This window comes from Sinocyclocheilus anshuiensis, unplaced genomic scaffold (assembly GCF_001515605.1).
Source record: "Sinocyclocheilus anshuiensis isolate Anshui unplaced genomic scaffold, SAMN03320099.WGS_v1.1 scaffold1245, whole genome shotgun sequence".
Lineage (NCBI taxonomy): Eukaryota > Metazoa > Chordata > Actinopteri > Cypriniformes > Cyprinidae > Sinocyclocheilus > Sinocyclocheilus anshuiensis.
This window is the reverse complement of record NW_015551071.1, coordinates 86,135-101,255: the sequence shown is the minus strand read 5'-3', so window position 1 is coordinate 101,255 and position 15,121 is coordinate 86,135. Positions and strand designations below refer to the sequence as shown.

Below are 15,121 nucleotides of genomic sequence, written 5' to 3'. Positions count from 1 at the left end.
GAGCAGTAATATGCAAGTGCTATATTAGTATATTATTATAGTGTTATATTTCAATTTCACAAAGAAATGTGCAGCATTTTGTCCAAGCAATAATAAAAGGACACATTTAATTTATAATTTGTCTTAAATCTCATTTTGTTAAAAAAAAAATTATAATCGTGAATCGAATCGTGAAATCAAAATCGTGAATCGAATCGAATCGTGAGTTGAGTGAATCGTTACACCCCTATCTGACAGCATGACAAAATAAGACTCTGTCAATAACCTATTACAGGCCTGCATGACATGGTTCATTTCATATCCTATGAGGTCTTTGGCTATGTTCTCATTCATTCAACCATATCAGTTGTGTCGATAAAAGTGCAACTGCTGTATCAGATCCTTCGCATTTGATATCTGCTGTGGAACTCAATCATTGGGATGATTCTCTTTCTTTACGCACTCCTCCTTTTCCATCAGCTTCATACAAAGGCAGAAAACACTCCTTGTCAAAAAATGGGAGACCCTAAATACCCACTGCTTTCCAAGGATGGAGATGTAACTATCGGAGGGATTTTTGCAATCCACAGAAAGGAAACATTACCTTCTTTTGAGTTTACACAAAAACCTCAACATCTGTTATGCTCAAGGTTTGTTACAATGATGATTTAAGAAAATTAAAGTTGACAAACATTTTAATACAAGCTGTTTTTAAATTATTATTATTATTATTATTGTATTAAGATATATAGAAGCCACGTTTATATACTCTTTTTCAACAGCAAATTACCAAAAACATCTGTAATTTTATTGTTTCGAGTTTGAATCATATGTGAAAATAAAGAACTATTACCCTTTTTTTCTCCACCTTATATACTGTTTACTATTACTATATACTATTTAGTTGAGCCTAATAATTTAATGTTTCATTTAACAGTGTGAATCTGAGAGATTTTCGTCTGGCGCAAATCATGATCTTCGCAATTGAGGAAATTAACAGAAGTGAAAGTTTGCTTCCAAATGTTACTATTGGATACAGAATCTATGATACTTGTGGATCAAGATTGTCTACAATGAGTGCAACAATTGGAGTGATGAATGGTCAGGACTTTGGACAAGGAGACAGATGCAATGGACATCCTCCTTTACATGCTATCATAGGAGAATCAGAATCTTCTGCCACAGTAATTCTGTCCAGAACTACAGGACCTTTTAAAATTCCAGTGGTAAGGAGCAGTAATACTAAATGTGTGATGATTACCATTTGACTTTATCATTGTTTCATGTGCTTTCTTTTTCAGATAAGTCCCTCAGCCACTTGTGAATGTCTCAGTAATAGGAAAGATTACCCCTCATTCTTCAGGACTATTGCTAGTGATTACCACCAGAGCAGAGCACTTGCATACATAGTCAAGCACTTTGGATGGTCTTGGGTGGGAGCTGTGAACAGTGACAATGACTATGGAAACTATGGAATGGCGGCATTTCTTCAAATAGCCAAAGAAGAGGGGATTTGTGTGGAGTATTCTGTGAAATTCTACCGAACAGAGACAGAAAAACTCAAAAAAGTGGTAGACATAATTAAAAAAGGCACGGCAAAAGTGATTGTTTCATTTGTTTCATTTGTTGAGATGGGCTTACTTATTGATCAGTTAAGTATTCAGAAAATTGCAGGCTTTCAAATGATTGGTGTGGAGTCATGGATAACTACAAAGAATTACATCACTCCAAATAGTTTTCATTCGTTGGGAGGGTCACTTGGATTTGCAGTGAGAAAAATCAATATTGAAGGGTTTGCAGATTATGTTATAAAAGAATTCTGGGATACAGCTTTTCCATGCTCACAGAGTGAGGGGAATTCTTCTCAATATGCATTAAATTGCAGCAGATATGATGAACTACTTGCGCTAAAAAACTACAATGAAGATGTACCTGAACAAAGATACGCAAGCAATGTCTACAAAGCAGTTCATGCTGTAGTTCATTCACTACACAGTCTGCTTAAGTGCAAAGAACAAGAAGGCTGTGAGAAAAGCCTGACAATACAACCACAGGAGGTAAAATATAAAAGACAGATAAAAGATCAAATAAAGGGAGCAAAAGTGGGAGCATTATTTTTGTTGCACATTTTAAATGTCTGATAATATCAAAACTGTCTATTTTTGCTAGGTTGTTGAGGCTCTGAAAAATGTAAATTTCACTATAAAAATGGGAGATCATGTGTGGTTTGACAGCACTGGTGGTGCAGTAGCCCAATATGAAGTTGTGAACTGGCAGCAGGACTCTGATGGATTATTCCAATTTAAATCAGTGGGATACTATGATGCCTCACTTCCCCCTCTCCAACGCTTAATGCTTAATACTAAAAATATCATTTGGGCTGGAGGACAACTGAAGGTAAATGACAATAATCTGTTTCTGCTATAGGGCTATTTTAATCCTGGAACCCGGGAACACCATTTTAAAAAGTAAAGAGTAAATTCAAGTATTGACCTTAATGAAAGGCATGTAGAATACAGAATTAGTTGTTTGAATATGTTTTGAATACTGCCATTTGGTTTGAAAGCATCTAGCGTGCCATTAGCTAAGAGTCACATCTTTACAATAATGTTAATTTACAATAATGTTAATTTTAGCTAAGGCATTAGTTATCTTGAAAAAAATAAGTTTTAATAAAAGAATAAAGAATAAAATACTTTTTAACAGCATTTATTATGTTAATGTATAAATGTACTTTTGTTCATTAGGGGTTCAAGCGCAAAGCGCTGAAACCCTTTTGTAATTGTAAGGATGATTATTATTAGTATTATTATTATTATTATTATTATTATTATTATTATTATTATTACTATTATTCTGCCATACAACTGTTCATGCAGACCAAACCGTAAGGCCTAGAGACCAAGCCAGATGGTAGATCTCAATTTGGGAAGACATTGTCAAGCTATGGCCCCAATTATCCACTAGTGGGCGCTACAGCAATCAAAATCGCGGAATCGCTCAATAACTCCAGAACTTTTGAGCTCAAATTTTTCAAATTTATTCGTAACACAAATGTGTAAGTATTTGTATTTGTTCATAGTTAGTCTATCATATAGTATTATCTAATGCGGTAACACTTTATAATAACTTTCATTAATAAATCATTCACAATGTATAATGCTTAACAGATCATTAGTTAATATAAATTCACATAGCTAGAAATGTGAGATAACACGCTTGTTAAAGCTTACTAATGCACTTATTAAACATTACCTAATGATTAACATATCATTATATAATGTAATTTGTTTCCAACACATGAGGGGGGTGGGGTAACACTTTATAAGAACTTTAATTAATAAATCATTAACTAACATTATATAATGCTTAACAGATCATTAGTTAATATAAATTCACATAGCTAGAAATGTGAGATAACACGCTTGTTAAAGCTTACTAATGCACTTATTAAACATTACCTAATGATTAACATATCATTATATAATGTAATTTGAAATGCTTTCAAATGTCATTAAACTTTCAATTCATATGATCATGTACTTTTAAAAATCTTTAAATTATTTTGACAGATAGTTTACAATGATTAAAAGCTTTATTCATAAATCATTATCAAACATTATATAATGTTTAACGGATCATTAGTTAATGTTTACAAATGTCATTAAACTTTTGATTCATACGATCATGCATTTAAAAAAAAAAAAATCTACAATTGATTTTAACAGAAATTACACAATAATTACAAGCTAAATTGTTAATGTACTTTTCATATATAACCTAATGCTCTTTTTTACATTTACAAGTGTTGTGGGATAAATAAATAAATAAATAAATAAATAATCACAGTCTGTGAAGATCCTATATTTGGTATTTGTTGGTTGTATAGATTTCTACTATTTTCACATCTTATTTATTTGTTCATGTTTTTGCAGTACCCAATCTAAAGTGGAAACTATTCATCATTTGTAAATGTTTATAAACATCTGATAATAATTAGTACCTTGATAAGTAGTCATCTCCATGGCAAAAGGTGTGCCAAAGGTCCTGAATTCACCCTATTTACACATCTTAACTAATCATTTATTGATTATTTGTTCATGTTTTTGCAGTACCCAATCTAAAGTTGAAACTATTCATTATTTGTAAATGTTTATAAATGTTTAATACACTTGTAGTATCTTTATGGGCATTGGACTTTTAGCTGCTGTAACAATGTTTGTTTAAAGAGTGGTTTAGTTCAGTTAAGCTAAATGCTCGCTATAGATATCATGCACATTGTAATTTGGGTGCAAAACATGTTTTTATTGCCTCAACACTTACATTAGTATACTACTGTAAATCATTAAACAGGATATTCCTTTAATCATACATCAACAGGAGAAAACAAATCTATTTTTCAAGAAAATACTTTATCAAAACAATGTAATATAAACAGATTGAACCATGTTCCCTTATAGTAATCAAGTTTACCCCTGTTCACGTTTGACCCCTTAACCAACCCTTAAACCTACCCATACGACCAAACCTGTCCCTAACCTTACCAGTATCACACCTCAATAGCAGCAAAAAGTGTTGTGCATTAACCAAAGCTTTAAATCATTGTATAACATCTGTTCAAATCATTTGAAGGTTTTCAAGAATTGCATAATCACATGAATTGAAAATTGAATGGCATTTGTAAGCATTGTTATTTACATGAAATAATGACCTGTTATTCATAATGTTTATTAAGTACATTAGTAAACATTAACAAGTACATTATCTCATATTTCTAGCTATGTGAATATACTGTATATTAACTAATGATCTGCTAAGCATTATATAATGTTTGTTAATGGATTATTAATGAAAGTTATTATAAAGTGTTACCTAATAGGGATAAATATTGTCCTTACTAGACTACATTTTGTGACGTCATGACACAAAATGAGGGAAAATACCAGTATGAAATTTTACACCGGTTTAAGGTACATTATAAATGAAACATACTTTACAACAAAAGTTCCCATATCAATATCCAAATTAATAGAATAATGTTAAATAATGTATAGTCACTGGTATGTGTCAAGCTTTTCCTGCAATATTGACACCACTCATGTTTACAGTACTTTTCATACACAGTCCTGTGGACCTAACAAGATGTGAGCATATGAGACCATTGTAAGTCTGCAAGTGCACATGAAGTGTTTCTTTTGGGGCTGGGCCATTCATTTATCTACAAAATCCACAAATTCACTCTATTCTGACATTCGTGCACTTAACTCTGACACTCCACTGCACATTAGGGATGTAACAATGCCCCGCGAGCCAGTTGAAAATCGATACAAATATGTCACAATTCAAATCGGTTGAGATATTAAACGAATCACGTTACAGTTGGGGGTAGGACTTTATATGAATGTATCTCTGAGGGGAACTGACTGTCTTTAGACAAGTTTAGATGATATTTTCTTTTCATCTTGACTCTGTTTAATGCAGATTAAATCAACGCTGTGCTGCTTTGTTTACAGAGGTAACCAAAGAAAACGCTGTATCTCTGCTGTTCCATAAGCGCCAACTGCTGTCAGAGAGTGAATCAGCGTCTAATTCAGCCTGTCTGCTGTTTTTGTCTGATTCAGATGTTTTATGTAGCATAATTTTAAAGTTAAAGTCAGACAATTCTGTTTGTGCTTCAAATTTCAAAGTTATACAATCTAATTTAGATTCAAAACTGCTCATGCAGCATGTTTGCAGCATCTTTGTTTGGATCATGATTAAAATCCAGTGGTTGCCTCTAACTGTGCGTTCACACCGCCGCCGGCAAGAGCGTCAAAATTCGATCTGGATGCCCAGCCAACAATGCTGTATAAATATTTGTGGATGCTCTGACGCTCTGACGTAGATCGAATGTTTGGTCTTTTTAAACTTTAAAGCAAACAAGCACGCCGATCTTGTGCAGACTGACCACAAGAAGGGTATAAGTTAACGTCATTAAATATTTTAAATCTGAAAGTAAGAAATTGATTGATGGAAAGAACTTAACAATTATAGTTACATATTTGTTAACAAAATAAACAAATTGAAAGCCATTTGTGAGGTGTAGCTTTTATGTTCATGGTTAAGTGCTACTCTAATTTCAGTGAATGTGATTTCACCAAGTACATGTTCCTAGAACAACATTCCAACCAACCAATCAGAACTGAGGGATACGTTTTCTAGAAATGTCAGTTTTAGGCTTACAATCAGGGTTAGATGCTTCTACACCCTTGTTATTCACCTCTCATTTCAGAGTTTAGGAATAAATTATGGGTAGGGTTTAGGGGTAGGGATTGGGTTAGGTCTATATTTTTGAACAGTAATGTCGATCCAGGATCAACAACAGATGTTGATCCAGGAACAAGTCTTACTTGGCAAAATCACGGCAACCTCTAATTTCAATATGCAGTTTGTAGGAGACGTTTACTAGCCTTGGTCTTAAATTAACATTAATTTGTGCAGAGCCTACATTACAAACTGTCCTGGTTGAAGTGTAGCCTAAATGCAATTGGTCAAATCTGTGTTGTTTTGAGAAAATAAATTGCATTCCCGCTGAAAAACAAGTGTTCTAGCGCAAAAATGTTGTCTATAAATAGTGTTGTGCACCTTCTTATCAAATGCACAGACACCTTGGCCCACGCATATTTTTTATTTTTTTATTTATGTCCCTGTACGCAAACAGGGACACGTCGGAAATTATTGACAAACCCGCCACAGCAACGATCAACCTCTCCTCCATTTTGCTTGGGAACTAGTGTGCTCGGAACCAAAGTTTACAGGACTGCATTCTCTGGAATCCTCTCAAGCGGAGGACTTCTACATTCCGATTGGTTGCCACCGAACCGTGTCATAGCTCATTAGCATAAAGTTGACCTGACTTCAACCATCCAAGATGTGCTGCGCCGCTGCTCGCCAGAGCTTGCTGCCGGCTCATATTGAAAATGAATGACTTCCGACCACTTTGATGCTCTCACCAGCGGTGGTGTGAACGCATGGTAACTGAATGGAAAGAGCACAGGCAAAGCCTTTTATTTATTTGATTTGGGGTTTGTTTTAAAATTTCAAAGAAATGTTCAGCATTTTGTCAAAGCAATAATAAAAGGACATCTTTTCATATATAATTTGTCTCAAATCTCATTTTGTTAAAAACAAAAATCGTGAGAAAATTGTATCGTGAAATCAGTATCGTGAATCGTATGACATTGTGAGTTGAGTGAATCGTTACATCCCTACTGCACGTGTCCTTTATTTTTTGTTGAATTTGGTTTGGTTGAAAAATACTTTAAGCGAATAAATTAATAATTACATTTTCTTTTATTTCAAATTAATTTGAATTTTTTTAGTTAAAATACACAAATTCTAACTTACTGATTAGACTAACTTACTGAAACTGATTTGCATTACTGTGTGCGTAATTGCTTAGTAAAAAAAATTCCCATAGCACCACCTACCACCCAACCAGCAGTGATGCTGGTATTACCGGTTTGAATGTGGATACTGTACTAGCATGAAAATTATGATATTGTGGCAATATCAATATTATTAATCAGTATTATTGACACATCAGTCTTCATTCTTCATGGTGAATATCACAACCGAGATGGTCCATCACCTCAGTGTGGAGCTTTACAGCTGTTTTACTGTTTTTGTTTATTTGTCCTGTCTTTAGTTATTTATCTACAATCAGTTTCACCAGGGACTGACTGCTGAACATTTGACAGTACACACCACCACCCAATCTACCAGTTTTTTATTTTTTGGACATGTTGATGGTTATTGTAGTTGGAGGGGTAGCCGACGTGCTAGTCAAGCTCTGACTTCCACCTATTCAGAACAGATTGCCACACAAAATCTGCAGGGAATCCTGAGGTAGTGGGACATGCTTTAACATCAGTGAAAATGTTACTGATGTAACAACATTGAAGAAGTTGTGCTGTCCCGATCTACAAGACCTCTTCATTAACCTTAAACCTTTCTACTCAGCACTGTGGATTTCCTTGATCATTATGGATAGTGTTTACAATCCTCTGCAAGCGTGTGTGAGTGTAGCGCTGCAACAGCTGGCTGACCACATCACAGACATGGAGCAACAATGCCCAGACTTTGATATAATCGTTCTTGGAGATTTGAATACTGCAAATCTCTCACATGAACTGCCAAAATACAGACAGCATGTTACATGTCCTACCAGAGACAGTAATACACTGGACCACTGTTACACCACAATAAAGGATGCATATCACTCTATCCAAAGTGCAGCTTTGGGGCTCTCTGATCACTGTCTGGTTTATCTTATACCAACCTACAGACAGAAACAATCTAACACCTAACATAAAACAATGCCAAAACATGGTTCACAGCAAAACTCAAACAGCTTCGTCAGGCCAAAAGGAAAGGCCTGAAAGAAACCAGTTTGGCCTTCTCTCCATTCATTCATCAACACTTCCAGTAACCCCCTCTCCCTCACTTGTGCATTTCCAATCTTTGAAATAAATGCTCCACCAACATCCCCATCCCAAAAAAGGTCCCCACGGGACTGAATGACTGTGGTCATGAAGTTATTTGAAAGACTGGTTTTAACTCACCTAAAGGATATCACTGGACCCTTGCTGGATTCCCTTCAATTTGCGTATTGGGCAAACAGGTCTGTCAACATGTGACTGCACTACATCCTGCAACATCTCAACAGACCAGGGATTTATGTGAGGATCTTGTTTGTGGACTTCATATCCAACACCTGTACAAGCAGCACTGGCGCCCCCCTGGGACGTGTGCTCTCCCCACTGCTCTTCTCCCTCTACACCAATGACTACAACTCTACAGATCCCTCTGTCCAGCTCCTGAATATTGCCGCTACACTCATCTGCCTCATCCAGGACAGTGATAAGTCTGCTTACAGACAGAAGGTTAAAGAGTTGGTTGTCTGATGCAGTTACAATAACCAGGAATTTGAGTGGAAAAGCCTGAAAGACACCAGTTTGGCCATCTCTCAATTCATTCATCAACACTTCCAGCAACCCCCTCTCCCTGCCTTGTGCACTTACGATCTTTTAAGAAAATGCTCCATCAACATCCCCATCCCAAAAAAGGTACCCAGAGGACTAAATTACTATAGAACTGTTACTTTAACATATGTGGTAATTAAGTTATTTGAAAGACTAGTTTTAACTTACCTAAAAGACATCACTGGACCCTTGCTGGACCCCCTTCAATTTCCGTATTGGGCAAACAGGTCTGTCAACATGCGACTGCACTACATCCTTCAACATCGCAACAGACCAGGGATTTATGTGAGGATCTTGTTTGTGGACTTCATATCCAACACCTGTACAAGCAGCACTGGCGCCCCCCTGGGACGTGTGCTCTCCCCACTGCTCTTCTCCCTCTACACCAATGACTACACCTCTACAGACCCCTCAAAGGCAGGGTTTCTGCGCGGCATTGAAAATCATTAAAATTCATTAAATGACCTTTAATAACAGTCATTCAGGACTTCCGTTCAAAAACTCGGGAAGTCTTAATTAATTTCAAACATTTTTTTGTATAATTAAATAATTTAAATTAATGTTTCTAATAGACATATTTATAACAGAACCTCAAGTAAACTACATGTTATTTTGTTTAGTCATTTACAGGTGGGAGCTTTTTCAATTTATTACTCAGAACGACTTATTAGCCTACAACACCTTTAAAGACTTATTCAGGGAAGTACAGCAGGATGCAGGAAATGGTTGAGTATTATTTTAGGTATAAAATATCATTATTGTAATGCTTGTAATGTCCATTTATAGTCTTTACACAGCAGCTTGGCTCCTTAAATGTTTAAACACCAGCTAATTTCAAGATGCTGGCGTCACGTGGGTCACCCGCAGTGTAAGACGCTCAAAGCTCAAGACGTTCGGATAGACGTTCGGTTAGACGTTCGATCGGTCGTTCGAACGTTTGATATTAGCATGGAATACGCTTCATATATCTTTTGCATATTGCATTTTAAATTGAATTTCGCTACCTATATGCTTCCATAAATAAGAGGCTTAATAACAGCCCATTTGAAGGATTTTGGGACATATCCTAAAGACACTGACAAATTAATATTATTCAGCAGAGGATCTATGACTTCTGGAAGCACCACTTTTAGTAGCTCAGATAGAGTAGATGGAATAATTGTGTAAACTTGTCTAATTTTTTGGACAAGTTTACACAATTATTCCTCTCCTATATCAGAGAATAAGTGGAATTGTTCCTCGGGTAATCTATAATGCACTGTCTGATGCGATAATGTAGCTGATGGCTGCATGATTAGAATTTTATCTCTAATAGTACTGATCTTGGAAGAAGAAGAAGTTCATAAAGTCATTACTGCTGTGCTGTTGGGAAATGTCTGCACCTGTTGATGCTTTACTTTTTGTTAATTTAGCCACTGTATTGAATAAATACTGGGGGTTGTGTTTGTTTTCCTCTAAAAGAGATTAAAAGTAAGCAGATCTAGCAGTTTTTAAAGCTTTTCCATTAGTAGAAATACTTTCCCTCCATGCAATATGAAATACCTCTAGTTTTGTTTTGTCTCCAGCTGCATTCCATTTTCCGGGCTGCTCTCTTTAAAATGTGAGTGTGCTTATTATACCATGATGTCGGACTGTTTTCCTTAATCTTCTTTAAGCGTAAAGGAGCACCCGTGTCTAAAGTGCTAGAATAGAGAGAGCCCATCGTTTCTGTTACAACATCAAGTTTTTCTGAGCTATTAGATTTGCAGAGGAATTGAGACAAGTCAGGAAGTTTATTTACAAACCAGTCATAATTAATAAATGTAACGCCATTCATGAAAAGGGCTAATGTAATGTGTTTTCTTTTTCCCAGTTGAGTTTCAAAAAGGTTTGAAGATAGGACACCAGTGGGGTTATCCTAAAGTTAAAACCATTTTTAGGATGTTTTGTCAGGTTAGGATACTTATGTAATACCCTTAATCTGTAATTAAGATAAAATAATGCACTTAGAAAATTTTGTTTTGTAAAAGCTTTTGTCCTAAATTAAGTCCTAACTGAAATTGCCATGGTTACATAACAGATAAGAAAGCATTTTAAATTGAAGATATTTCTGTAATATGCATTTTTACAAGCAGAAGCCAAGCTCTGTGTGCAGTAAGAGTTGCCCTCCAGGCACTAGGAAGGCTGCACAAAAAGGAAGGCCTGTCTGCTGTTATGACTGTATCCCATGTGCAGAGGGAGAAATCAGCAATGAGACGGGTAATCTTCATTTCATCTTAAAGTTTTGAAAACTTGTTAGTTGCTATTTTGCTCTTCATTAAAAAAATTATTTTCCTTTTGTCTCTAACTAGTGATTACATCTTCATTTACAGATTCAATTAACTGCAAGCAGTGCCCCAGGGAATACTGGTCTAATGCTGAAAAAAATAATTGTGTGTCAAAGAATTTAGAGTTTCTGTCATTCACAGAAGTTATGGGTATAGTGCTTGTCTTTTTCTCACTGTTTGGAATAGGAATAACTGTGCTGGTGGCCATCCTATTTTACAGCAAGAAGGACACCCCCATCATAAAAGCAAACAACTCAGAGCTGAGCTTCCTGCTGCTCTTCTCATTGACTCTGTGTTTCCTCTGTTCACTTACTTTTATTGGACGGCCTACTGAGTGGTCATGTATGTTGCGTCACACAGCATTTGGGATAACTTTTGTCCTCTGTATCTCCTGTGTTCTAGGGAAAACAATAATAGTGTTAATGGCCTTCAAGGCTACACTTCCAGGAAGTAATGTCATGAAATGGTTTGGGCCTAAACAACAACGACTCAGTGTTCTTATCTTTACACTTATACAGGTTCTTATCTGTGTGCTTTGGTTAACGATATCTCCTCCATTTCCCTACAAAAATATGAAATATTATAAGGAAAAGATAATTCTTGAGTGTAATCTGGGTTCTACTATGGGTTTCTGGGCTGTGCTGGGTTATATTGGCCTACTTGCTGCCTTGTGCTTTATTCTTTCTTTTCTGGCTCGTAAGCTGCCTGATAACTTTAATGAAGCCAAATTCATTACATTCAGTATGCTGATATTCTGTGCTGTATGGATAACATTTATTCCAGCTTATGTCAGTTCCCCTGGAAAATTTACTGTAGCTGTGGAGATATTTGCCATTTTAGCTTCAAGCTTTGGTTTACTATTCTGCATATTTGCACCTAAATGTTATATCATCCTGCTTAAACCTGAACAAAATACAAAGCAACATATTATGGGGAAAACAACATCTATTTCCTACTGAAAATGACGTGTATATCACCTATTTTTTCTTAATTATTTGTTCAAAGACAAATGGAAGTGGGGTTACTCATTTATTAAATTCACAGTTTCACAGGTTTTAGGCTATTGTGCTTTGTGAGTTTGAAAATCAATTTTCTTGATTTAGCTGGCTAATTGTACAAGCTTATTGTACTTTCTGTGTATACAGTATATCGAAAATCATACAGCTGTCTTTTTTAGACAGATGTTTCTTTTTGATCTTTTTGTCTCTTGAGCAAACACCTCAGACAGAGTTTTTTTTATGTTTGTCTCTTGAGCAAACACCTCAGACAGAGTGAAAGCTAAAAGAAAGTATAAAGTGGCAATAATTCACATTACATTTTCCATGTCACACCATATCAAACAGCATCATAACACGCTATAAAATAAATACAAAGTATGTTACTGTGTGTGCCTCTTGGAACACATGAAAACTAAAGAATAATTTTGGGGATGAACGTTCCCTTACCGCATCCATGTTTGTGAACCTTCTTTGCAGTAGCTGATGAGTCACACTGCGATTTTTTTATTTATTTTTTATTATTGTTTTAGACCAGGGGTGTCCAAACTACGGCCCGCGGCCCATCTGTGGCCCGCGATCGTTCCTGTGGCGGCCCGCGAGGGATTTTAAAAATAATACGAATCTGGCCCTTTATAGTGAAAAATAGATCAAATTCACTAAATAACCATCAGGTGTCGCTATCCCATGAAGCCAATGCAGTTAGTCAGATGTAGGCCTACGTTTATGAAGGGGCTAAAAAAACAACAAATTATTGTTCATCACATTTTGCTAAGTCATGCCTTTGCTGTGAAGCTAAGACTTTTTGAGAGACAAATCAGTGACCGCAATGCTGTGCACTTTCCTAGTTTGTCCGAAATCATCTCGAGTTTTTCAGACTCCAACATCCCTGGAAAAATGGATAAATATTCGACAGTGCTCACATCCTTAATCACAGAATTTAATCAGCGTTTTCAAGACTTTTCCGCTATTGATAGCGACATCAAACTGTTCTCAACCCCTTTCTCTGTTAATGTAGAAGAAGTACAAGAGAATGTGCAGCTGGAACTCATAGAACTTCAGTGCGATGATTCTCTTCGCAGCCGCCACCAGCTTCTTCCCCTGTCCGAGTTTTACAAGAGTTTGGAAACATCCAGATTCCCCTTAATCAAACGTCATGTACAAAGGATGATGAGTCTGTTTGGCTCCACGTACATATGTGAGCAAACATTTTCGCTGATGACGCTGAACAAGAGTCCACTGAGAGCCAGGCTGACTGACAGCCATCTCTATGATCTGCTTCGTATCTCTACTATATGACTTGCATGTACACTGCATGTTTTTGAGGGTTAACTTTGTGACATACAACAACTCAAAAAAAAAAAAAAAGTTTAAAATGTCCCATATCTTTGGAAAGCTGAGATTTTTGTGATTCAAATTAAGCAAACCATTTTAAGATACAATCAACACAGGTACGATCAGTGTCTTTGTCAGACAGTCAATAAGGCTTCATGCTGTGATCCCATTGTGTTTTCCAGCTAATAGCTCCCAGCTATAGTCATCTGCAGGCATCTGTTACAAAAAAAAAAAATGTAGGTGGAATGTTTTTGTTTTTTTAATTTTTCAGTGTGTTGAAAGTTCTATTACTCAATACCAGTAAGACTTACAGTGACACTCTGAGGTTTGTTCCTAAACAGAACAAACGTCAGATTGCCACCTTTCAAAAGAGTCCAAAACCATGCATATATTCCAAGTGGTTCAAGAGCAGCATGCAGTTTACTTTGGGTATTCCTTTTTTAGGTGTTTACATTTACATTTACATTTAGCAGATGCTTTTATCCAAAGCCCCTTACAAATGAGGACAATGGAAGCAATCAAAATCAACAAAAGAGCAATGATATGCAAGTGCTATAACAAGTCTCAGTTAGCTTTTTTTTTTTTAAATAAAGAATAGATTTAGAATGGAGAGTGCTAGACTTAGAGGGTCAAAGAAAGATGGAAGCGATTTGTTTTTAGCCGATTCTTGTAGATGGCTAAGGACTCAGCTGCTCGGACTGAGTTGGGCAGGTCATTCCACCAGGAGGGAACATCTAATTTAAAAGTCAGAGAAAGTGATTTTGTGCCTCTTTGGGATGGCACAATAAAGCACCGTTCACTTGCAGAACGCAAGCTTCTAGAGGGCACATAAGTCTGAAATAATGAATTTAGGTAAAGGGGTGCATATCCAGTGGTGGTTTTGTAGACAAACATTAATGCCTTGAATTTTATGCTAGCAACTATTGGTAGCCAGTGCAAACTGATAAATGTGATGTGCATTCTTTTCGGCTCGTTAAAAATTAATCTTGCTGCCGCATTCTGGATTGATTGTAAAGGTTTGATAGAACTGGCTGGAAGACCTGCCAAGAGAGCATTGCAATAGTCCAGCCTGGACAGAACAAGAGCTTGAACAATGAGTTGTGAAGCATGTTCCAAAAGAAAGGTCCTGATCTTCTTGATGTTGAATAAAGCAAATCTGCAGCACCGGGCAGTTTTAGCAATGTGGTCTGAGAAAGTCAGCTGATCATCAATCATAACTCCAAGGTTTCTGGCTGTTTTTGAAGGAGTTATGGTTGATGTGCCTAACTGGATGGTGAAATTGTGATGGAACGATGAGTTTGATGGAACCACAAGCAGTTCTGTCTTAGCCAGGTTGAGTTGAAGGTGATGGTCCTTCATCCAGCAAGACATGTCTGTTATACAAGCTGAGATGCGAACAGCTATCATCGGATCATCAGGATGGAATGAGAGGTAGAGTTGAGTGTCATCAGCATAACAGTGATATGAAAAGCCATGTTTCTGA

At 36.3% G+C, this 15,121-nt stretch overlaps 1 protein-coding gene across 1 annotated transcript; it reads left to right on the top strand.

Moving 5' to 3' along the window:
• The first annotated feature begins 420 nt into the window (after positions 1-420).
• On the top strand, positions 421-12,267 carry LOC107662185 (extracellular calcium-sensing receptor-like). The gene is made up of 6 exons (XM_016452101.1): positions 421-629; positions 917-1,205; positions 1,281-2,036; positions 2,149-2,376; positions 11,117-11,240; positions 11,354-12,267. Exons 1-6 carry the CDS (start codon positions 421-423, stop codon positions 12,265-12,267), a joined length of 2,520 nt encoding a protein of 839 aa, XP_016307587.1.
• Positions 12,268-15,121: the final 2,854 nt, after the last annotated feature.

Bases quoted from the DNA above. Each gene is read 5' to 3' on its own strand.
- LOC107662185 (XM_016452101.1), top strand. From the start codon at position 421: ATGATTCTCTTTCTTTACGCACTCCTCCTTTTCCATCAGCTTCATACA. The intron at 1,206-1,280 runs GTAAGGAGCAGT...TTTCTTTTTCAG, and splicing joins GACCTTTTAAAATTCCAGTG to ATAAGTCCCTCAGCCACTTG. The intron at 2,037-2,148 runs GTAAAATATAAA...TATTTTTGCTAG, and splicing joins TGACAATACAACCACAGGAG to GTTGTTGAGGCTCTGAAAAA.